This window comes from Pleurodeles waltl, chromosome 2_1 (assembly GCF_031143425.1).
Source record: "Pleurodeles waltl isolate 20211129_DDA chromosome 2_1, aPleWal1.hap1.20221129, whole genome shotgun sequence".
Lineage (NCBI taxonomy): Eukaryota > Metazoa > Chordata > Amphibia > Caudata > Salamandridae > Pleurodeles > Pleurodeles waltl.
The window spans coordinates 776387367-776411766 of record NC_090438.1 but is presented as its reverse complement, the minus strand read 5'-3'; the positions used below and the strand labels follow the sequence as shown (position 1 = coordinate 776411766).

Below are 24400 nucleotides of genomic sequence, written 5' to 3'. Positions count from 1 at the left end.
ATACCTATCACCTTAACACAGCATTTCTAAAAAAACTCCTAAATCACATCGGATCACTTTGGTGTGGGCAGGTAAGCAACCACGAATCAGCTGGGGGACTCCTACATTACCCTATGACCATGGGTGCTTTGAGGCTCCTAATCTATAACTGTACTACCTCAGTGCACAGGCCCATTTTGCTCACAACTGGTTCCACCCTATTAAGAATATGCCTTCCTTGGCAATAGAGGGAGACGATGCACATCCAATCCTTTTAGCAGCCATACTTACCCACAAACACCAGGTGCCCTCTCTCACAGTGATCAACACCACTGACTGCACCACTAATGCCTGGAGAGCACTGTAGGAGGCTGGCTCAGTATTTGTTGCACACCTGTAGGTGTTGCACTCTGCAATGAGTCCAGGCAACCCTTAGTGATAGTGTTAGTGGTTCCTAATAAGCAGAGTTCTCAAGAGGTAGCTGTGGCTGTGGAGGGCAGCTAAGGCTTATCAGAGAGGGTGTAAAGCCATTGCAAATACCACAAAGTCAGTCACTGATGTACACACAAGAAAGAACCACACCAAGTAATAGAAAAATAAATTCGTATTTATTAAAACAGAGGCACTAAACTAACTTTGCTAAATCTCCTAACCAGAGATATGAACACACAAAAATATACTTCAAAACAGGTAGATAAAAGCTTAAAATGACACCAAACAATATAGTAACAAATTGATAAGAACACTACAACCAGTTAGTACTAATATTCAAGAATCCTAAGAACTGAGAAAGTACTAAGAGACCAATGGTAGGTAGCAGGAATTCCCCACGAACCCCGTGTGCTGAGGTGTCACTTAGCGTCAGTGTCCATAGGATAGCATGGAATAGTCATGGTTGGAAAAAGATTGCAGAAGGACCCTTCCCACAGGACCTGGAGGAAACCCTTTGGATCAAGGAAGGTTCAAGAGTGCCCCCACCCATGGATACCCAGAGAAATGGAGTACCTAGACCAGGGAGCCCAGGTGCATAGGGGTGAAATTGGGTTGGAACCCCATGTTGAAGTCAGTAGGGACCCTCAACTGTCCAGCTGCTGTAATGACCCGTGGACCAGGTCGGTGGAATCCAGGCGTGGATTTTGGACAAGGAGAACCTGAGGAAGGAGGGGACAGAGTCCAGACCACCCAGGGTCACCCAGGTGGTGCAGGAAGTCAATGCCCACTCTTCTCTTGGGTACTTCTCTTCAGGACAGTTATCGTGAAGAGGCAGCTGTGGTGTCCCAGATGATGCAGAAGGATCCCAGGAGTCGTCCACGAGCTGTCCCATGCTTGTCGTCAAATTGTAGAGAGGTCAGTGACCAGTAGGGCCACCAACAAGCCTTGGCAAATGCAAGAAGAAGGTTGCACAAAGAGTTGCAGATATTGGACCAGCAAGATCCTAGGGACTGAACCTTTTTCAGGTAAGTCAGGGCTAGCCCTCGGCAAGAAAGAGAGCTAGCAGGAATCGATGAAGACCCCAAGAGGACCCCCTGGCAGCATGCACAGGGAGTCATTGGAATACCACAGCAGCACATATAAGATGGATGCCCACGTTGTAGGAGTTGCAGGGAGTACGTCGGTCTTTGAGCTGATGGAGGTTGGGACTTCATGGAGCTCGGAGGTCATCATGCTGAAGAACAAACAAGTCTTGACAACGCACATGGTCCTTTCTCAACTAATGAAACAGCCCTTTGAACCCATACACAGAGCAGACCTCACATTTCTCACCTGGAAGATTGCACTGCACTTACTTCTGACAACCACCAGAAGGGTTAGCCAGAAACAGACCTTTCAACTCAAGAGCCATTCTTGCGTTTTACGGATTATTCTGTAATTCTCAGGATGAATCCAAGGTTCATCCCTAATGTGCCCTTGGATATTCATCTCAATGAGCCTGTAATATTGAGAACTTTCTTCCCGAATCCAGCATCACCGGCAGAAAAATCTTTGCACACGCTGGATCTCAAAAGCCTTATGTTTTACTTACATCGCACATAACCAGTGTTTTAAATGGGCCAGTACTGTTTGGTATGGAGTACCGGCACTTTTTTATTTTGAAAGCGACGGTACACGCACTTCTCAAGAAAAAGTAATACTCTTAATTAGAGAGTACTGGCACTTCTCAGAAATAAGCAGCTACTCTGGTACAGAGTTCCCGAACGCCTATTTTTCCATTTCAGGCACTGCACATAACATAGCAGAAGAACAACTCCGCTGTTGCTCTCCTATGGTAACATTCACAAAAGGTGACCCAGTCACTAAAGCAACCATTGCTTGATGGATTTCGGCTGCAATCCAGTTTTGCTACTCAAAGGCGGGTAAGCCTCAATGTGGAGGAGGCTGGGTTGCATGTGAATCTATGAAAGATAGCAATATCGGAGAACTGCAGTTACAGGCAAGTAAGTCATTTTCTTATGTACAGAGCTTAGCATCTGCAGTGTGGGAAGCATATATAAAATATAATGTTATTTTTGTTACTCTTGCTTCAATAAAGCTGTATATACCACATTATGTACTTGGCAAAGCCAACAGTATTCCTATTAACAACAACAAGGAGCCCATTGACTAGTGTATTAGAATTACCTGAATAGGTTCCTGTGATAACAAAGGACAAGGTGTAAACTACAAAACTATGGCACGTTAAATCAGTCATTTTATTTCTTTGTTCAGTGTAAACAGGCTGTCTTAATGACTGTGGTTACTGGAGATGCAGTGAATTTCATTAAGGACATGGATGACAAGCAAGTTATACAGGAGTGCATGATTGTCCTAAGACAGCTGTTTAAAGAGCAGGTAAGCCATATATTGTACATAATATACAGGGAGTGCAGAATTATTAGGCAAGTTGTATTTTTGAGGATTAATTTTATTATTGAACAACAACCATGTTCTCAATGAACCCAAAAAACTCATTAATATCAAAGCTGAATATTTTTGGAAGTAGTTTTTAGTTTGTTTTTAGTTTTAGCTATGTTAGGGGGATATCTGTGTGTGCAGGTGACTATTACTGTGCATAATTATTAGGCAACTCAACAAAAAAAAATATATACCCATTTCAATTATTTATTATTACCAGTGAAACCAATATAACATCTCAACATTCACAAATATACATTTCTGACATTCAAAAACAAAACAAAAACAAATCAGTGACCAATATAGCCACCTTTCTTTGCAAGGACACTCAAAAGCCTGCCATCCATGGATTCTGTCAGTGTTTTGATCTGTTCACCATCAACATTGCGTGCAGCAGCAACCACAGCCTCCCAGACACTGTTCAGAGAGGTGTACTGTTTTCCCTCCTTGTAAATCTCACATTTGATGATGGACCACAGGTTCTCAATGGGGTTCAGATCAGGTGAACAAGGAGGCCATGTCATTAGATTTCCTTCTTTTATACCCTTTCTTGCCAGCCACGCTGTGGAGTACTTGGACGCGTGTGATGGAGCATTGTCCTGCATGAAAATCATGTTTTTCTTGAAGGATGCAGACTTCTTCCTGTACCACTGCTTGAAGAAGGTGTCTTCCAGGAACTGGCAGTAGGACTGGGAGTTGAGCTTGACTCCATCCTCAACCCGAAAAGGCCCCACAAGCTCATCTTTGATGATACCAGCCCAAACCAGTACTCCACCTCCACCTTGCTGGCGTCTGAGTCGGACTGGAGCTCTCTGCCCTTTACCAATCCAGCCACGGGCCCATCCATCTGGCCCATCAAGACTCACTGTCATTTCATCAGTCCATAAAACCTTAGAAAAATCAGTCTTGAGATATTTCTTGGCCCAGTCTTGACGTTTCAGCTTGTGTGTCTTGTTCAGTGGTGGTCGTCTTTCAGCCTTTCTTACCTTGGCCATGTCTCTGAGTATTGCACACCTTGTGCTTTTGGGCACTCCAGTGATGTTGCAGCTCTGAAATATGGCCAAACTGGTGGCAAGTGGCATCGTGGCAGCTGCACGCTTGACTTTTCTCAGTTCATGGGCAGTTATTTTGCACCTTGGTTTTTCCACCCGCTTCTTGCGACCCTGTTGACTATTTTGAATGAAACGCTTGATTGTTCGATGATCACGCTTCAGAAGCTTTGCAATTTTAAGAGTGCTGCATCCCTCTGCAAGATATCTCACTATTTTTGACTTTTCTGAGCCTGTCAAGTCCTTCTTTTGACCCATTTTGCCAAAGGAAAGGAAGTTGCCTAATAATTATGCACACCTGATATAGGGTGTTGATGTCATTAGACCACACCCCTTCTCATTACAGAGATGCACATCACCTAATATGCTTAATTGGTAGTAGGCTTTCGAGCCTATACAGCTTGGAGTAAGACAACATGCATAAAGAGGATGATGTGGTCAAAATACTAATTTGCCTAATAATTCTGCACTCCCTGTATTTCTGAAAGCTTTCTGTTTCTAAACAATCAGTATAATTGTTTTGATTAGTCCTATAGGTAAAACAGAGTTAAATCTGCCAAGTGCTACACTAAAGCAGAAGATGGGGAAAGTAAAGCAAGAGTTTTTACTGGGCATAGGCTTTCCAAGATGTGAAGTGTTTTAAGGTCATAAATGTGCTGTGTGGATGTACCTAGACTTTTTTAGTTTACAGTAATTTATTCCATCTCAAGTACATTCTTTGAAACTTTATCTTTTTAGATTCAAAACCGTACTTCACAAATATTTACAGATAACTCATGGTAACTTCAAGCTTTGCAAAATTCAAAAAAATGAACTAATTGTGAAAAGTCATAACCGTGGACCTTTTCATATAGTGTTGCACAATTTGTTAAACACCAGAAATATTGTAAATGATAACAAATGGAAAATATATATTTTTTGTTTACAGTGCTAGACAGACATTAACTATAGTCTGTCTTGTTCTTGTGCATTGCTTTGTTCATTGGTGCAAGGCATGATTCATCTTGAAATTACTTAGTTTGTGATAACACAATGAACAGATTTCTATCTTCTAGAATTAATTCAGCATAGTGGGTAGGTTCCCAACCTGTGGTCTGCGGACCCCCAGGGGTCCGTGACACATTCCCAGCGGGTCCTCAGGTCTTGGCTGGGAGGAAGGCACTTCTCCAGCTGGAGCCTCTGACAAACATGTGCGTGTTTTCATATTTATCACTTCCTTTGTTGAGCAGTTTTAAACGCACTGCAAAGCTCCTTATACTGCAAAAATAAAAGCGGCAAGTTAACTCAAGTGATTAATGTATCTGCTGGAGAGAGATGGGAGTTTTGTGCAGTGGCAGTTTTGACTCAAAGGTAGCGCAGATGGTTAATATGCCTGCTGCAAAGAATGTGTATCATGCAAAAAACAGTATTTTATGTGCATGGCACAGTGGGTTACTGCTTTTGTCACAGATGCTCTTTTGTTACTATGCAGTTCATAATCGTAATCTTGCACAGGGAGCTGTGAACTGCCATTAAAGAGCTGCACGCAAACCGCATGGCACAAATTAGAAAGTTGATTTTTTTCCTAGTCTTTCATTTTCCTTATGCTGCTAAAAAGGTTTGCTTGTGTAGAAATACATTCTTATTACTAACACAGTGCTTAATTTGTGCTTGTTGTTTCCGGTGCTAAGCACCAGCACTTATTTTTGAGGGCTGGGGCTTATTCTTCTGCCTCAGGCTTTTGCTGTGAGCAAAAGACACATATGGGAAAGACAGAGGAAGGGAAAACCGAAAAAGCATCACAACGGGAGAAAGTAGAAAGCTGCTAGAGTGAGCTGAAGTGGCAGGGAGTGGCTTTATATGGATTGAAGAGGCCCGAGATCGTTTAGGATTATGTTGCCTCCGTATACAGTGTACCCACATTTAATTGCAGTAGCCACGTGTTTAAGAGGAGGGCTTTGGGAACGGCACATTTTTATTTACAAATTAAGCACTGTGCTAACGTCATCGCTAATCACTGTGCTGTGTTCTGAATCCTAAGTTTGTGCTTCTCCAGACCAAGCACTCTTAGAAAATGCCTACCAGTGTGGATGACATGTGAATCCTACATCTTGTAGTCCCCTGTAAAGTGCCCTGACACCCTACAGTGGTATGAGAGGTGCTATAAAACAAATGAAGCACATGTGACAGAGAGGCTAGGGAGAGATGAGAGGCCCTTATGATTTACTTCCTTTCCCCTTCACTTATTTATGTGAAAAAGCTTTCTCAGATCTTGCATACCTAAAAAATAAAAACAGAAATCGCTCTGGAAATGTAGAATCTGACCTGAGGATTCACCTTTCCTAAATAAAACCAAACATTGAAAAGGAAGTTGCCGAGATGCAGCACCAACCTTCCCAATAAAATGTTTTGATTCTTGCATATTTTTTCAATATAAAAGAATTTTATCTTTAGTTATTTGAGTATTTGTTTGGTGTGTACTTGTTATATTTTTTGCGAATTACTGTTTTAATGTTTGAAAATTACATCGTACAAATTGCTGTGGGTCCCCGGCTTCCAGTAATGATTCATTGGGGGTCCTCATGAGTCAAAAGGTTGGGAACTACTGCACTAAACATTTGCTCCATGTATAATAAATTTAGCCCACATATAGGGTACACATGATCCATGCATGACTTGCCTCTTAGTTTACTAATAGCTTTGCTATCAGGGCAGGAGTGTTTCTCAGTTTATGTTTAAACACTCACGTTTAATAAAAATATTACTAAAGCATGATGTGGTAGTGCACTGTCATTTACAGACAGTAAATTTCAAAGAAATGTCCAAAACTCTTCTGTAAGGAAATGCCCCCTTTGCATGGTTACCCCTTGACATTTTGCCTTTGCTGATGCTAAGTTTTGATTGAACGTGTGCTGGGACCCTGCTAACCAGGCCCCAGCACCAGTGTTCTTTCCCTAAACTGTACCTTTGTCTCCACAATTGGCACAGCCCTGGCACTCAGATAAGTCCCTTGTACCTGGTACCCCTGATGCCAAAGGATGTCTCTAAGGACTGCAGCATGTCTTATGCCACCATGGGGACCCCTCACTCAGCATATGCACACTGCCTCACAGCTTGTGTGTGCTGTTGGGGAGAAAAAGACTAAGTCGACATGCACTCCCCTCAAAGTGCCATGCCAACCTCACACTGCCTGTGGCATAGGTAAGTCACCCCTCTAGCAGGCCTTACAGCCCTAAGGCTGGGTGCACTCTACCACAGGTGAGGGCATATGTGCATGAGCACTATGCCCCTACAGTGTCTAAGCAAAACCTTATACATTGTAAGTGCAGGGTAGCCATAAGAGTATATGGTCTGGGAGTTTGTCAAACACGAACTCCACAGTTCCATTTGGCTACCCTGAAATCTGGGAAGTTTGGTATCAAACTTCCCAGCACAATACATGCACAGTGTGCAATTTATTGTAACGTGCACCCAGAGGGCATCTTAGAGATGCCCCCCTGAATACCAACCTGACTTCTAGTGTAGGCTGACCAGTTCCTGCCAGCCTGCCACAAACCAGATAAGTTGCTGGCCACATGGGGAGAATGCCTTTGTCACTCTGTGGCCAGAAACAAAGCCTGTACTGGGTGGAGGTGCTTCACATCTCCCCCTGCAGGAACTGTAACACCAGGCAGTGAAGGCTCACCCCTTTGTTACAGCGCCCCAGGGCATCCCAGCTAGTGGAGATGCCCACTCCTCCGGCCACTGCCCCCACTTTTGGCAGCAAGGCTGGAGGAGATAATGAGAAAAACAAGTAGGAGTCACCCACCAGTTAGGACAGCCCCTAAGGTGTCCTGCGCTGAGGTGACCCCCAATAGGATTAGGGATGTGCCCCCCTTCCCACAGGGAGGAGGCACAAAGAGGGTGTAGCCACCCTCCAGGACAGTAGGCATTGGCTACTGCCCTCCCAGAAATAAACACACCCCTAAATCTAGTATTTAGGGGCACCCTAGAACCCAGGAAATCAGATTCCTGCAACCTCAACTACAAAGAAGGACTGCTGACCTACAAGCCTGCAGAGATGAGGGACGACAGCAACTGCTTTGGCCCCAGTCCTACTGGCATGTCTCCAGAGTCGAAAACCTGCAACCAACGAGGCATCCAACAGGGACCAGCAACCTCTGGAGCCTCAGAGGACTGCCCTGACCCCCAGGACCAAGAAACTCCTGTGAGCAGCGCCTCTGCTCAAAAACAGCTACCTCTTTGCAACAAAGAAGCAACTTCCAAAGAACTCACTCTTCCTGCCGGAAGCGTGAGACTTCACACTCTGCACCCGACGCCCCCGGCTCGAGATCCAGAGAACCAACACCACAGGGAGGACTCCCCGTCGACTGCGAACCCGCGAGTAGCCCGAGACGACCGCCCTGGATCCCCACAGCGATGCCTGCAGAGAGAATCCAGAGGCTCCCCCTGACCACGACTGCCTGTAACAAGGGACCCGACGCCTGGGCCAAGCACTGCACCCGCGGCCCCCGGGATTAGAAGGAACCGAACTTCAGTGCAGGAGTGACCCCCAGGTGACCCTTTACCTAGCCCAGGTGGTGGCTGTCCCGAGAAGACCCCCCTGTGCCTGCCTGCACCGCTAGAGTGACCTCCGGATCCCTCCATTGTTTATCTAAAACCCGACGCCTGCTTTGCACACTGCACCCGACCGCCCCTGTGCCACTGAGGGTGTGTTTTGTGTGCCTACTTGTGTCCCCCCCCTGCTCTACAAAACCCCCCTGTTCTTCCCCCCAATGAACCAGGTACTTACCTGCTGGCAGACTGGAACCCGAGCACCCCTGTTCTCCATAGGCGCCTATGTGTTTTGGGCATCTCTTTGACCTCTGCACCTGACCGGCCCTGAGCTGCTGGTGTGGTAACTTTGGGGTTGTCTTGAACCCCTAATGGTGGTTCACAGTCTAACCTATACTTACCTCTCCTAGGAACTGTTGATTTTTGCAGTGTCCACTTTTAAAATAACTTATTGCCATTTTAACAAAGACTGTATATGATATTGCTTTTATTCAAAGTTCCTAACTTACCTGTGTGAAGTACCTTGCATCTTATGTGTTTACTTCAAATCTTGAACGTGTGATTCTTAAAATAAACTAAGAAAATATATTTTTCTATATAAAAACCTATTGGCCTGAAGTAAGTCTTTGAGTGTGTGTTCCTAATTTATTGCCTGTGTGTGTACAACAAATGCTTAACACTACCCTCTGATAAGCCTACTGCTCGACCACAGTACCACAAAATAGAGCATTAGAATTATCATATTTTGCCACTATCTTGCCTCTAAGGGGAACCCTTGTACTCTGTGCACACTATTTCTTACTTTGAAATAGTATATACAGATCCAACTTCCTATACCTTCCTACTAACTTGCAGCTTTACTGATAAAACTATATAGTGTATTAACAATAATCTGTGAAAATTTAGTTTTAGAAAACATGTATTCTGACTTTTGTTTGCCATTCAATTAAAATATTTTTTCCATCACACAGAAATGGTCTTTCACAGCTACTGAAATATATTTTGAAATGTTTGTAAAGTTGAGTTAGTTATATAAATGTTGTGTGTTAGGAAAAACTGATACCAAACGCCTTTCATTTCACATAGGTCAGACAGTTCACCTCACAAAATCCTGAAAAACTGCAGTCACAAGGAAAAGTATTTGCATTGCAAGAAGACAAACTGACTTTTTGAACTATGTCTCTGAACACAGAGCAGATGTGACAAGAATAATATTTAAAGGCATCTTAACTGCTAATTCAGTTTTTGACTGAACAGAACACCTGTTCTTTGTCCACTCGCCAGAAGTTTCGAGTGGAATCAAAACATAGCTCAACCTCATAAAATAAAACTTGCCAATGCTAGTGGTCGAGTAGTTTTTTCGAGCCCTGAACTCAAATCCACCCGTAGGGCTATTTACGCATTACTTATAAAGTATCCATTCAATTTAACACACTCTGTCTTAAGGCTCATGTCTAGCTACCTGATTGGTCACAACTCATTGTATTTTATAGATTAGTTGAAGCCATAACCTCCCTTAGTAAGAGCAGTGTCCTTTCCCCTTGTGATCAGACTATTTTCATAGGCCATCCCCAGAAAGGTCCAAGCTTCTTCATCACATTTAGGTTCCATTCTAGATCACCTTATCATTTGTTTTGAGGACCTATCTTAATTATTTGCAATTAAAGGAAATTGAAAACATTTTCAACCTTACCTTTAACATCCAAGGCAGTTCCAGCATCTACAACAGTAGATCACCTACAAATGCTAAAATTGGTAATGCCCTGAATAAGCTGCCAAATCAAAGTCAACATGTATACTGTTGTAGTACTGAAACCACATATTGAAAGTGGCAGCTATTATAAGTATTCATCCTAGTAAATGATCACCTTTGGTAGGAAAGCATTATATTTTGGTGGAGCATTCAGATGGAATGTCCTCATATATCATCTGCCATGTCATTTGGCTAGGTACACTTCCTTCACACTTTCCCACTTTGCTGTCTTTAACTAGTCTATTAGCCCTGAAAAAAGCAAGTAAACTACTAAGAGATTCCATTTTTAGAGTAACAGTATTTTATTGGTGTTTAGAGCAGGATATCTTTTATTTTGTGTCTTCACTCACAGTGTTATTACTTATTCTGTATGTAACTGAATCAAATGAATGTATATTTTGAAGTTTAAATAATTACCGTTTCATGTAGTCAGTCTGGCCTTCATGCACCACTTAGATTTTGGCCAGTTTTATTGTCTTTGCTCTCAATGATCTGCTATCTTAAACATTGGTGTGTCTAGTATAACTGCTAAAACTACTTAGGCACACTGAAATCCGAAATTCCATCTGCAAGCTGCCAAATACTGTGACTGTATAGTCTGCAAAAAGAATAAGGTAACTCCAGTGTCCACCATCCCAGTTTAGGTGCAACTGAGCTTATCACCATACTTTCTCTCCTTCCCTTGTCTCTCATTTGCGTTTTAAACAGTAGATTATTTGCCCAAATTGATTTTTAACAACAAATTCTAGTCCTGTTAAAGATACTGAATCACCAGGATGTTAATGATCTTGTATTCCTGTGTAAGACTACACCTGCAACAGGTTGGCAAAATAATAGGGAGTCTAGCCATTTACCTTCGGAGACCTTCAGTCGGGGTGCAAGGGTAATCAGAGGTCACTGGGCATCAGTTGTGACAGTTTGTGTTTTTTATTGCTGGTTGTCCTCCATTTGATTGACCCAATAATCCCATATACCATTGATTGACTCAAGTTAATGAGGTTGAGCTGTCCAGGTTAACTGAAGGAGGTGAAGCATCATAGACACTCAGAATGCAGTCTACTCAGTAGTATCCTTCAATAAAGTTATTATCTAGTCATTTATTTAGTTTAGAAAAGACAATGACTTTTAATAAACATAAGATTGATATGCTACAAATAAATGGAAGCTACTCAGTAGAAATCAGCATTCACTAGCACTTTCGTTGCCCCCGACCCCAAACAGTAATAAAGTTCTCAAATACTAAATGTTGAAAAGTGCTCCTTTTGGACAAGGTCCCCACTAATTTTTGCTCACTGATACTGAGGTTTTTCGACTGAAGTGCACTGGGTTCCTGCTAAACAGTTCCCCCAGTTCCAATGTCCTTTCCTTAAAACAAGGTAAATTGTGTAGAATTGGCAGACACTTGTGTACCTCTGTAAGTCTCTATTAAATGGTACCCTGGGAACCTAGGGGCTGAGAACTAGAGAGGGTCCCCAAGGGTTACAGCAATTATTGTGCCACCCTCAGGGATCCCCCTAAAAATTGCACACAGCCTTCCATCCCAGGCTGGGTGTCATGGTGCAAGCCATGAGAAAACACGACATGGCACACTCATTGTGTGCCATGCTCCACTCACTGTATCTAAATATATATGTCACCCCTACTGCAGGCCTTAGAGCCCTAAGGCAGGGTACATTATATTTGATGTGAGGACATATCTGCATGAGCAGATATCCCCTTGCAATGTCTTGTTCGAATACTAGATGTTACAAGTGAACAGGAAAGTCATCTTAAGGTATTTACAGGACACTCGTCATTACAAATTTCCCAGCTACACAATATCTTCGCTGAAATTTATGGTGTTTTGTATTAAACACCTCATCTTAATACACCTAGACTGAGGCCAGTGTCGGATTTATTATGACATGCACCCAGATGGCATCTTAGAGATGCACCCTGAAACCCACTAGTCATCTAGTGTGCTGGCTTACTGGTATCGAACAGCCTGCCACCACAGACATGTTTCGGACCCCCTGGAGGTGAGAGCCTGTGCTTTCAGAGGCCAGAAACATTACCTGTTCTGGAGGAAGTTATCATCACCTTCTCCAGTAGGATGGCTATTGAATCTTTATACCCAGGCCATGGACTTCAAAGACCCTACTGCCTTTGGTATGTAACTTCCCTCAGACCTGGGGGTTGCCACCCCTAATCTGAGGCCCATTTGGCACCAGGATAGGTGGTAAACTAGTTATTTAGTAGACGTGTTCCACCTTTATGCTAGTCGCACCACTAAGGTTGGCCACCCAAAGTGGACAGTCGAGGAAGGGTTCCACTATCTTGTTTTTAATGGAACTAGGAATTCTGGGACAGGGTTATGCCCACTTCCCATAGGAAGTGGTAATATAGAGGGCGTAGTCACCCCAGGGTTAATTAGCCCATTGGCTACCTCTCTACACTCCCGTAAACTCCCCTAGATTGAGTATTTAGGTGCCCTTCGGACATCAAAGACTCAGATTTGCCTGACCCAAGGAGAAGAGGACCAAGAAGTGAGAACTGCAGACTACTGGTGGACTTTTGGCACAAAATACTGCCTGCCTGCTCCTGTCCCAATTGCAACATCTGACTCGTCCTGCAGCTGTGCTTCCTTCAAAAACCTCGAAGAGCCTCTGGCACTTCATCAAGTCTTCAGCATCTCTCTTGAAGTGGAAGAGCCACTTCCCTGTAGCCTGCAGGCACCAATCATAACATCCAGCACAACGTTCTGCTGACCACCGGAGTCACTGATGCAGCAGCCGGCCAGGAGGAAGACACTGTGCTCCAAGAAGTCAACCCTGCCTCCCCACTAAGTGAGAAGGCACCAGGACACACCCGAGCCATCCTGCACCAACCCCAGGGTACCAGACCCCTTACAGCACCCCAAGTTTGTTTGTAGATCGTTCTGGACTGCAACGCAAAACCTAGGACCATCCTTCGAGGGACATCAGTAATGCAGAGGACATCACAGAGAGTGACCCATCTGCCCTGTTCTGTCCTTCTCTTGCAAGACCCCCCCCCCAATAACCGTTGGGCACTTTGATGAAGGAGTACCTGATGACCTAATCCTCCTGCTCTGTATCTCCCCGGCCCAGGTCCATGACCAACAAAGGTTTTCCCTGGACCCCCACCTACCAAGCCCCCTGTTGGGAGCTCCCAGACTTGTCCACAAGTCCACCTTTGCAGGCGTTTTTCTTGGTGGCCTCACTCATCGCCAACCGTGCAGTGCACAAGGCACCCAACTCGGCCAGCAACACTGCACGCGGACGCACCAGGACAGGTAAAACTATACTGCTGGTGTTTTTTATGACGTTGCCCTCCTAGCACTCTTCCACCTATAGGGGGCCCCCGAAACTGTCTGCAAGTACACCCTTGAAGTAAAAGTACTTTCAAGTCCTTACCGCGTCAAAGCACATTCGAGTAAAAGTGTTACTTGGTAAATCAATACAACTGCAACAGTACTTATCTTCTTTTACGTTTTATTGGTATTGAAACATTCTATAAACAAAAAAACTATTTTTCTAAACATTGGTCCCTAGTTCCTTCTTGAGTCTGTGTCTCATTTATTGACTCAGTTTGTTAAAAAATTGTTAGCACTACCCTCTGATAAGCATAACTGCTTTCCCACACTACCACAATGAGAGCTTTTGGGATTATTATTTAACCACTGTAAACCAATAAGGGTCACCTGTACTATCTGCATTGTGTACCCCTATATTCAGTACAGTACGTAGATAGCCACGTTTTGGAGTTAAAGTTAACTTTGGAGCGTATGGCCACTATTAGTGTGGAGAAGATTCCCCAAAACTCTGGTGTGTAATCAAGGCTGAATCTAATAATCCTCTTCAACATTATGGGACTAAAATAAAGTAGCCGTTTCAGAGATACACTTCAAAAGCTAAAGGTACGGTCCTCGCATTTGGTTTGCTGTGAATTGCTTTTGATGTACTTATAGTTGGTTTTTAATTAGGTTTTGTTATGCATTGATTTAGTTTTGATGCACGTGCTATAAAACCTTGCACAGATCTACCTGACTAACCACAAACTGCCCGCCCAAAGAATATCATAACCTTAAGGACCACAGCTCCAGTCTTTGATCCACAAGGAGCACCTCAAGCTTGGCAGGTGTTGCTTGAGAAAAGTTTCACATGTATCATTGGCATCGCAGAATTTCTTAAAACAGCAGGCTCTACTTCACTTCTAGCAGGAGAACAACCTAGGTGTTAGCCATTCATGACTAGAACCCAAGCCTCTTCATGAAGTCTTTTAGAGGATACAGGTGAATACTAAAAGGGTAGTTTGAGTGAGGGACCCTTAGGAACTCCACTTATAATCTCCAACTGTAATCTCTCTCCTTAGATTCCTAGGGCAGCATTACTACCAACTGAGATCTCTCAGTTAGGTAGAAACTGATCCTTGGGAGACCCTTGCTGCAGATTTGGACCTGCTACTGCCATGTTTGCAGGATAGAGTAGTCCACACTATATAGAAGCTACATATACGTAAATCTGGGAATGCCATTAACCTAGGGCCATACTGATCCATCCTCATCGGAAGGTTTATTTTCCTCTTCAAGAAAGTATTGCACCTGACAACCTGCTGCCTTTACCAACGCTTTTACTGTGAAGTTTTGAAGTATTGGTCTGACAGTTCTGTGGCCCTACTACATGATGAAGAGTTTTTCAGCAATGGCACAACCACACCATGCTTTGTTTCCATTGGCATCACTCCTTTAGCCAGTGATGCATTTAAAGTGATAAGGAGGGAAGTCCTGATTGTCTCAGCACCCTGTTTTATAGACAAAGGTGCACAAGAATTTCTATAATGGGGGTGGGGGGGGCATGGCCAGGAGTCTCATGGTTCCTGGTAGAGCTTTGTGAGCTGCAGCCTGCGAGAGCACTCATCCTGTACTGGGGGGCCCAGCTAGGGACCCCAATATCTCCTGACAAGTGCCTAACCTTCTGGAGTGGCACAGCTGGGTGCAACGCTTGTTAGGAGGCGCTTCCTCCATGATTGCAGCAGGGGTGGTAGCGCTGAGCACCAGAGACAAGATGGCGGCCGCAAGTTGAGACTTGGTAGCTGCTGCAGTGGTGTTAAGCGAGGCTGCAAGGGCAGCCCCATGCATCACGAGGGCCCACAGTGTGGGGATCATCTCAGGGGCTACAATTAACATCTGTGAAGTCGTCCCCCGGACAGTACTCCTGATAGTGAGTGGCAGAAAGGAGGGTGGACCAGGGGGCCCGTGCCTGGTGGCAGGCTGTGGTGCCAAGCTGGTGTGCTCCCCCTTTTGTTAAAACCCTGAGGGATGTGATTGTGATGATGGCTGTGGCCTGGCAGTGGGAGGGGATGGGTGGGGGGGGGGGGGAGGGGAGTGGGAGTGGGGTGACAGAGCAGCATGTGTCTCCTGGGAGTTGGAGGGGTGTTGCGGTATGCTGTTTGCGGGGAGGCTCTGATCCACCCTACACTGCCAATAAAAGAGGTCGGCAGTCATGCCACGAGCTCCCAGATAGTGACACGCTCCCTAGAGCACTGCACCAGGGCTGATTGCTGAAGAAGGGTCCTGCCATGGGCCAGGTGAAGGGGGCAAAGCAAGACTGCCAGGAGTACAAGGGGCACCCATTATGCTACACAGGGGACTACCCCTGAGCAGAGACTGAGCTGAGCCTGGGAGTTCGAACAGTGGCCATCGAGAGAGAGGGGGAGATGGAGAACATCCTCAAGCAGATTACTCAACCCCTGGGGTCAGCTCAGGCCTGGTGGGGGTCCCGAAACAGGCAGAGTGGCCATCGGCTGAGCTCTTGTAGAGGACGGTAGTACTTGAGGATAAACTGTCCCAATAATGTTCGGTGGAAAGGGCATACAGAGTGCGAGAAGGCCCCCAGCCCTCACCTCTGCCCGAGGGTGATTGCAGCAAGTCCAGGACCATATACTGCAGTTGGCCAGAACACACTGGCCTTCGCAGCTGGAAGGCAAATCGCTCAGTATCTACCCAGATTACACCACCAGGGTCCAGAGACAGATGGAATCTTATTTTGAAGGCAAGAAACAGCTGCGATCCTTGGGTCTTAAATGTGCTCTGCTGTTACCCGCTAGACTATGTGTCACTGACTCGGGGGGTATCTAGATGGCACAGAGGCCAAAGAGGGCTCAGCGACGTAGACCAGTGACCACCTCCACCAAGACCCAAGCAGAGACAGAGAAGCCCAGGTTGGTTGATCTACCACTCAACCATCGGTGGGACGATTGCAAAGCCTGTGTGTGGTTCAAATCAAAAACGTTGAAGGCAAGTAGAGAAAGATGCACTACGTTATACAGGGACAGAGACAAACACCATCCTTAAAAAGACCTGGGTCTGGCGAGCGCCGACAACATCGCAGAAAGGGTTGAGGTAGAAGTTTCAGAAGCCAAGCTAAGAATCGCCGAGGTAAAAAGAGAACTGCTCAAGACAAAAGAAAAGAGATCCCAGGTAACACCTAAAAACATGCATTGTCAGAACCTTGAAGACCAGACTCAAAAATACAAAAGGGAGCATCGATGTTGAAAAAATCACCAAGCGAAGGCAAACCTAAAGACAAGGAGCCCCTCAGATCCCTCAGCAAGGACACCTCAGGAGGTAAAACCCCTGGAAAGACTACTATGTCAAAAGACATTAGAAGTCTAGACTTTGTGACGCCAAAAGAAGAAATAGTTCTGGAGGAGCCAAAAAAATCAACTATCTACACTTTGTCAAATGATTCCTTGATGTCAGAAGGAAAATCAATGCCAGTGTTCGTCTCGAAGAGCGTGTGTCGAAAATCAAGAGGTAGAAGATGCAACTTGAGGCAGAGACAGTAGCTTTAATTCTGAAGAAAAAGGATTTTGACGCTTCCCTTAGTTAATTCCTAATTTCACAAAAAACGTTGTCGCCAAAAGAGCAGGTCGAACAAGAGGTTGAGGAATAGGAACCTCCCATGACACCAGAGCCTCAGGAAGAAAAGGAGGAATTCTTCTTTGAGGGGTATGTACAAGAAGACTTGGGAGTGTGTCAGGAGTTTGAGGATTCTGACTATACGGAGAGACAGTGGCAGGACCTGGAAATTGATTCCCCTGAAGAAGGGATTGACTGTTTATTCGTCAAGGCCTTAGTCTCTGGGTGAGATTGCTATGTACAGCCCGATCATCAAGAAGGCTGTAGACAAATATGGAGTTCAGCTAGAAAAGAAGACACAATCGTGCTTCATCCTAGAGACTATAATTCCATCACAAACAAGAAAAGAGTTCCTCCCAATGTTACCTAGCATACTAGATTAGAAGAGGGAAGCTTTCAGAGAACTTGCGATATGCAGAGCTGTGACCACGAGGGCGGTGGAAAAAAAATTAAACATTAATCAAAAGACCCTCCTTACATAAATGGAATGGTGCCTGCAAACTGTCATTACATCCACTTCAAGAAAGAGAGCCAATATCCCATCAACATCTCAAAAAAGATAATGAGACGACAAAGTCAATGGGAGCATTGCAATTTAGAGGAAAACATGCAAAGGGGTATTACATGAGCGCCTAGACCCACAGAAAGAGGTATTTTCCCCAGTAGAACACCTCATCAAGGCTTTCAGGGTAGCAACCAATCACCAGCACCCTCACAGCACTTGCATTGTCAGGCACAAGTATGCCAGTCCTTTTGGGGACGATCACATGAAAGGTACAACCCCCTCAAATAAATGACTTTGCCAACAAAGAAATCGTCTCTCACACAACACCAGTGGGAGGCAGAATAAGAAACGTCCTTCAAGAGTGGAGGAAGATAACATCAGACAAATGGATATAAACATCATAAAATTTGGATATTGCATAGAACTTGCCAAAACACCACCAGCAAGAGGACCAAAGAGAGGGGTTCATTCAAACGAGGAAACATCAAGTCTACTCAAGGAAGTAGAGAAGTTGCTAGAAATGAGGGCAATAGAAAGGGTGCCCGAGAAGAGTTTAAGGTGTAGGAAAGTGCTATCTTTCTAGCATAGTTACCCACACTTTTTGCCTGATATCAGTATGCTTAGACTGTAGTTCACTGGGATCCTGCTAACCGAGAGCCCAGTGACCCTGCTCTCTCCTTTAAATTTGGTTGCTGGTAAACTTTCTACACCCACAATTGGCATACTGGTGCACCTGTATAAGTCCCTTGTGTATGTTACCTATGTACCCAGGGTGTTAGTACACCAGGGGATCCCCATGGGTTGCAGCATGTATTGTGCCACCCATGGAAGCCCATGCAAATTATGTCTGAAGACCTGCCATTGCAGCCTGCATGAAAAGGTGCATGCAGCCTTTCACCACCGAACTTAGTCACGGCACTTAGACACTATGGCCCTCATTCTGACCTTGGCGGGCGGCGGAGGCCGCCCGCCAAAGTCCCGCCGTCAGATTACCGTTCCGCGGTCAAAAGACCGCGGCGGTAATTCTGACTTTCCCGCTGGGCTGGCGGGCGGTCGCCTTCAGACCGCCCGCCAGCCCAGCGGGAAAGAGGCTTCCACGATGAAGCCGGCTCGGAATCGAGCCGGCGGAGTGGAAGCTGTGCGACGGGTGCAGTTGCACCCGTCGCGTATTTCACTGTCTGCGCAGCAGACAGTGAAATACATGTAGGGGCCCCCAGGGGCCCCGCGACCCCCCCTACCGCCATCCGGATCACGGCGGTCCGACCGCCGGGATCTGGATGGCGGTAGGGGGGGTCGGAATCCCCGCGGCGGTGCAGCAAGCTGCGCCGCCGTGGAGGATTCAATGGGGCGGTGGTACACTGGCGGGACCCCGCCAGTGGTGCCGGTCCGACCGCGGCTTTACCGCCGCGGTCGGAATCCCCATTGGAGCACCGCCGGCCTGTCGGCGGTGCTCCCGCGGTCCTCCGCCCTGGCGGTCAAAGACCGCCAGGGTCAGAATGACCACCTATGTCACCCCTCTGGTATGCCCTTCAGCCCACTAACAGGGTTCATGTCCCTAAGTGTGAAGGGACCACCGCATGAAAGGGTGCCCCTACAGACTCCAGGCCAATTACTGGATTCTATAAGTGCGGGGAATCTATCTTAAGGTATGTAGTAGACACTGGTCAACACGAGTGGTCCAACTACATAATGCTTTTCCGAATCAAGGCATGTTTGGTATCAAAATCATGCAACTACACCAATTCCAGTGTTAGTTGCATGATACCATGTACTCTAGGGTTCCTTAGAGCAGTGTTGTCCAACCTTTTTATCGCCGCGGACAAGTAAATGTTTGATAATTTTTCTGTGGCCCGCTTGTCCCATTGTGTGGCAAGCGGGCCACGGAAAAATTATCAAACATTTACCGCCCGCCACAGTGGGGCGGCCCGGTGCTGATTGATCCACGGACCGGCACCGGTCCGCGGCCCGGGGGTTGGGTAACACTGCCTTAGAGGATCCCCCAGTTCTGTCTGTGCAGTCTGTACGGGGTCTAACTACCAGCAGTGCTGCTGCTGACCCCAGACATTGTTCTACTCTCCCGCTGGTGAGCCTGGTTCAGGCCAGAGAGGCAGAACAGAGACTTTCCTACAACAGAAGTATATGTATTAGGTGTCTAAGGACTGGGGTGGGGTGGCCTCTTGAGCGCCACCAGACTGCTTTGAAGGGCACATTTCGTGCCCTCCTTGCATAATCTGGTTTGCCCCAGTTCAGGAACTCCCGGTTCCCACTCTGGTGTAAAACTGCACGAAGGACAGGGGAGTGACCAACCCCCTGTCCATCTCCTCTCCTAGGGAGGTGCACAGAGCTCTACCAGGTAGCCACTTGATTCTGCCATCTTGAAAACAAGGTGGGCAGAAGCCCCCTGGGAACATCTGACTGATTAGGCCAGGTAAATGACGTCCCTGACCCCCTCTGATAGGTGGATCACTTCAGAGTGTGTCTAACCCCCTTTTATGGTTACTTAAGGGGTTCCTCACAGGCGGGTCCTCAGATTCGTCAAGCAAGACTCTCCAAGGTGCTCTCTGCAAGACATCTTCTACTCCTGGCCTCTGGAACCGCTGCTGGTCTTCTTTGGAAACAAAACATGTCTGCTTCTGGTGGGAAGGCTCTCATTGCAACATTGTTTCTCTGGATCCTGCAAGAATTCTCCAACATCCGAGGCTGTGCATCCTCCTGTGTCACAAAGACTCTGTCTGCACCAGGAAGCATAAAGGAATCTTCCTTGGAGTGAAGGTGTCACTCCCCTGCAACCGCGGGTACCTCAAGACAACGTTGACTGGCTGATGGGGTCTGCTGTTTCACAAACATTGAAAGGCTCTGCTTCACAGGTGGTCAGTCTGTGGGTCCTGCTTGAATTCTGACCAACTCGGGAGACTGGGGGCCCATGCTCCTGCCACTGGACTGGAAACCCTGTGCACTACGACTATTGCACTTGTCAAGGCTTGTTTACTCTTCTTCCAGGAGATCCTAAGGCTCTGAGAAGCCCGGGCCTCCACCACTTTGCAACTCGAAGGTCAGCCCCTGTCTTGTAACTCCTGCAACCTGCTACTACTATTTTGTTGTGCTGGTGAGGCCTCCTTGTGCCTTCCTGTGTCCATCGCCTGTGGGTCACTTGTGGAGGCTCCGTCGACTGCTGCTAGTCTTCATGTGTGCTGTGGACCAGTCCTGACTCCCCCCTCCTGGTTAGAGTCACCTGGACCTTGCTGGTCCCCAAAACTTTGCAAACACTTCTTCAGCTCCTCCTGGCATTTGCCTGTGTTTGTTGGTGACCTGGCTGGTCACTGACCCTCCTGCAATCTGGTGACTGTCGAGCGACAGCTCATAGGCGTCTCCTGGGATCTTCTGCAGCACCTTGACCCCGCAGCTGGACTTCGTCTTCCAGCGAATTACAGGAACTCTACTTTCAGGAGGGTGGGCATTGCCATCTGCACCACCTGGGCACCTCCAAGGGTGCTGAACTGTGACCCCCTCCTTTGCAGGTCCTCCACGTTTGGAATCTGCCTCTGGTCCTCAGATAATGACAGCAGCTTGACAATCTGAGGCTTCCACTGACTTCAGAGAGGGTCCCTTCTCCATCCGGGTCCCTGGTGTAGGTACTCCTGTCGTCTGGGTATCCGGGGGTAGGGGCCCTACTTCCTTTTTTTCAGGGTCCACTGGGAAGGGTCCTGAATTCCACTAACTCCAACCACTACTCTTTGTGTTAGCCTATGGGACCACTGGTTGCAAGGGACACTTACTTTGTGGGCCTCTGCTGTTTCTATCTGCTCCTAGGTTGGTGTCACTATTTCACATTCCACTATTTTAGTATATGGCTTGGCCCTCCCATAGGACCCTCTGTATTTTGATGCTATTTCTGAAGGTTATTTCGTGTACATACTGTGGGTAGATATCTCCAAAGGGAGACATACCAATGCTCGTCTAGTTGGTGTGCTGTAATAAAGTATCTTTTATTTTTGAAACTTTTGTGTGGTTCTTTCTTGTGGGTGAGTTATTGTTTGACTACTGTGGTATTGTAAGTGCTTTACATTCCTCCTGGATAACCTTAAGCTGCTCACCTCAGCTACCCCTAGAGAGCTGTTGTTATCTGGACACCTATTCACTATCACTAAAGGTTGCCTGGACTCATTATAGGGTGCCACACCATAGGTGTACACGTAAACTGAGCCAGCCTCCTACAAAAGGAAATTACATATTTTCTAATCCCAAAAGCAAACTGATGTCCGCGTCATATTCTAGTTCTCAGATTTATAAACAAGTTTATAAAGACACATTAAAAATTTCCAGTACTGCAGGAGATCATACCACAATTGCAAAAACGGGGATTACATGGCAACAATATATCTGAAAGACACTTACTTGCACGTCCCAAAGGATCCAAGGCACAAAAAATAATTGCAATTTGTGGTGAACAAGACTCACTATCAGCTCAGAGTGCTGGTGTTTGGGATAATATCAGCTCCAGGAGTGTTCACAATGTGTCTAGTAGCAGTAGCGACACACTTGACAAAACAGGATACATGTCTAGCCCTACCTAGACGATTGGCTAGTAAGAGGAAACTCCTTCACCAAATGTAAGGCTCACAAACAAGAGGTGATGAGAACTCTCTTCAAACTGGGATTATCTATATATATAAAAAATCATCGCCAAATCCAGAACAAGAAAAAACATTTCTGGGAGCAAGAATCAATTCTATATTAGAGATTGTATATCCCTGCGAAAAGAGGCTATTGTCACTACTTCAAGAAACTCGCCTTTACCAGAAGGGGCACGTTCTGACAGTGAGATAGCAGTCACCCAAGCCCTCATAAGCAGCAAACTATACTACAGCAATGCCCTCAACGCAGGAACCACGGCCAAACTCCAGCAAAGGCTGCAACGCATCCAGAACGCCTCTGCACGCCTCATCCTGGACATCCCCTGCCACTGCCACATCACAGACCACCTAAGAAACCTGCACTGGTTCCCAGTCAACAAGAGAATCACCTTCAAACTCCTTACCCACGCTCACAAAGCAATGCACAACACCGGACCAGAATACCTCAACAGACAGCTCTCCTTCTACACCCAAACCCAGCATGTCTGCTCTGCCAACCTCACCCTTGCAACCGCCCCACGCATCCGCAGAACTACAACCAGTGGTATATCATTCTCGCACCTCGCCGCCAAAACGTGGAACATTATTCTCCCCCACCTGTGTCAGACCAAAGACCTCCTTACCTTCAGGAAACTTCTCAAGACCTGGCTGTTCAAGCAGTAGCAGCACCTCCCTGCCCCTCTCCCCCCCCCCCCCCCTCAGTGCCTTGAGACTCTCACAGGAGAGTAGAGCGCTTTACAAATTCCTGATTGATTGATTGACTGTGGGTAAAATGTTGAGGAAGAAGACCTCACACATAACTCTGATTCCATATGCGAGATTACATATGAAACCAATTCAGGAAAGGCTTCAGAACCAATGGGCACAAGCTACGTGGAGTTGGCTATTGCGCAGAAGTTACAGGAGGGAATGGCATGGTGAAACAGATCACATAGAACAGAAGGAATGCAATTTGCACAACCATCTCCAACTGTAATCATAACTACAGATGCTTCACATAAGGGTTGAGGTGCTCCTGTGTGCTCATTTAAGGTCAGAGATGTTTGGAAGGAACATGATGCGGCCCAGCATATCAATGTCCTGGAAGTAAAGGCTTTGTTCCTAGTCTTAAAAGCCTTTCAGAAAGAGCTGTGGGTAAGAACAATCTTAATTTAAACAGACAATACTACTACAGTGTTCTAAATAAACAAAAAACAAAGAGGGAGGAACTCAATCCTTTGCTCTATTAACCCCTTCGCTGCCAGGCCTTTTCCCCCTCAGGTGCCAAGCCTTTTTTTAGGCTATTTGGGGCAGTTCACGCTTAGGCCCTCATAACTTTTTGTTCACATAAGCTACCCACGCCAAATTTGCGTCCTTTTTTCCAACATCCTAGGGATTCTAGAGGTACCCAGACTTTGTGGGTTCCCCAGAAGGAGGCCAAGAAATTAGCCAAAATACAGTGAAAATTTCGTTTTTTTCAAACAAATGGGAAAAAGGGGCTGCAGAAGAAGGCTTGTGGTTTTTTCCCTGAAAATGGCATCAACAAAGGGTTTGCGGTGCTAAAATCACCAGCTTCCTAGCTTTTCAGGAACAGGCAGACTTGAATCAGAAAGCCTAATTCTTCAACGCAATTGTGGCATTTTACTGGGGCATAGCCCATTTTTACGATTTTTGTGCTTTCAGCCTCCTTCCAGTCAGTGACTGAAATGGGCATGAAACCAATGCTGGATCCCAGAAACATTTCTGAAAAGTAGACAAAATTCTGAATTCAGCAAGGGGTAATTTGTGTAGATCCTACAAGGGTTTCCTAAAGAAAATAACAACTGAAAAAACAGAATTTTGAAATTAAGGTGCAAAAAATCTGCAATTTTTCTCTACGTTTTACTCTGTAACTTTTTCCTGCAATGTCAGATTTTTTAAAGCAATATACCGTTACGTCTGCTGGACTCTTCCGGTTGCGGGGATATATAGGGCTTGTAGGTTCATCAAGAACCCTAGGTACCCAGAGCCAATAAATGAGCTGCACTCTGCAGTGCGTTTTCATTCTATACTGGGTATACAGCAATTCATTTGCTGAAATATAAAGAGTGAAAAATAGCTATCAAGAAAACCTTTGTATTTCCAAAAAGGGCACAAGATAAGGTGTTGAGGAGCAGT

General features: G+C 45.9%; 1 protein-coding gene across 6 annotated transcripts in view; it reads left to right on the top strand.

Moving 5' to 3' along the window:
• KDM1B (lysine demethylase 1B) overlaps nt 1–24400 on the top strand; it is a 639352-nt gene that overhangs the window by 498500 nt on the left and 116452 nt on the right. For all 6 annotated transcript variants that reach the window (XM_069218247.1, XM_069218264.1, XM_069218273.1 and 3 more), the window contains one exon: nt 2686–2808. In XM_069218247.1, coding sequence (XP_069074348.1) covers nt 2686–2808 — 123 coding nt within the window. The remainder of the gene's footprint in view (nt 1–2685; nt 2809–24400) is intronic.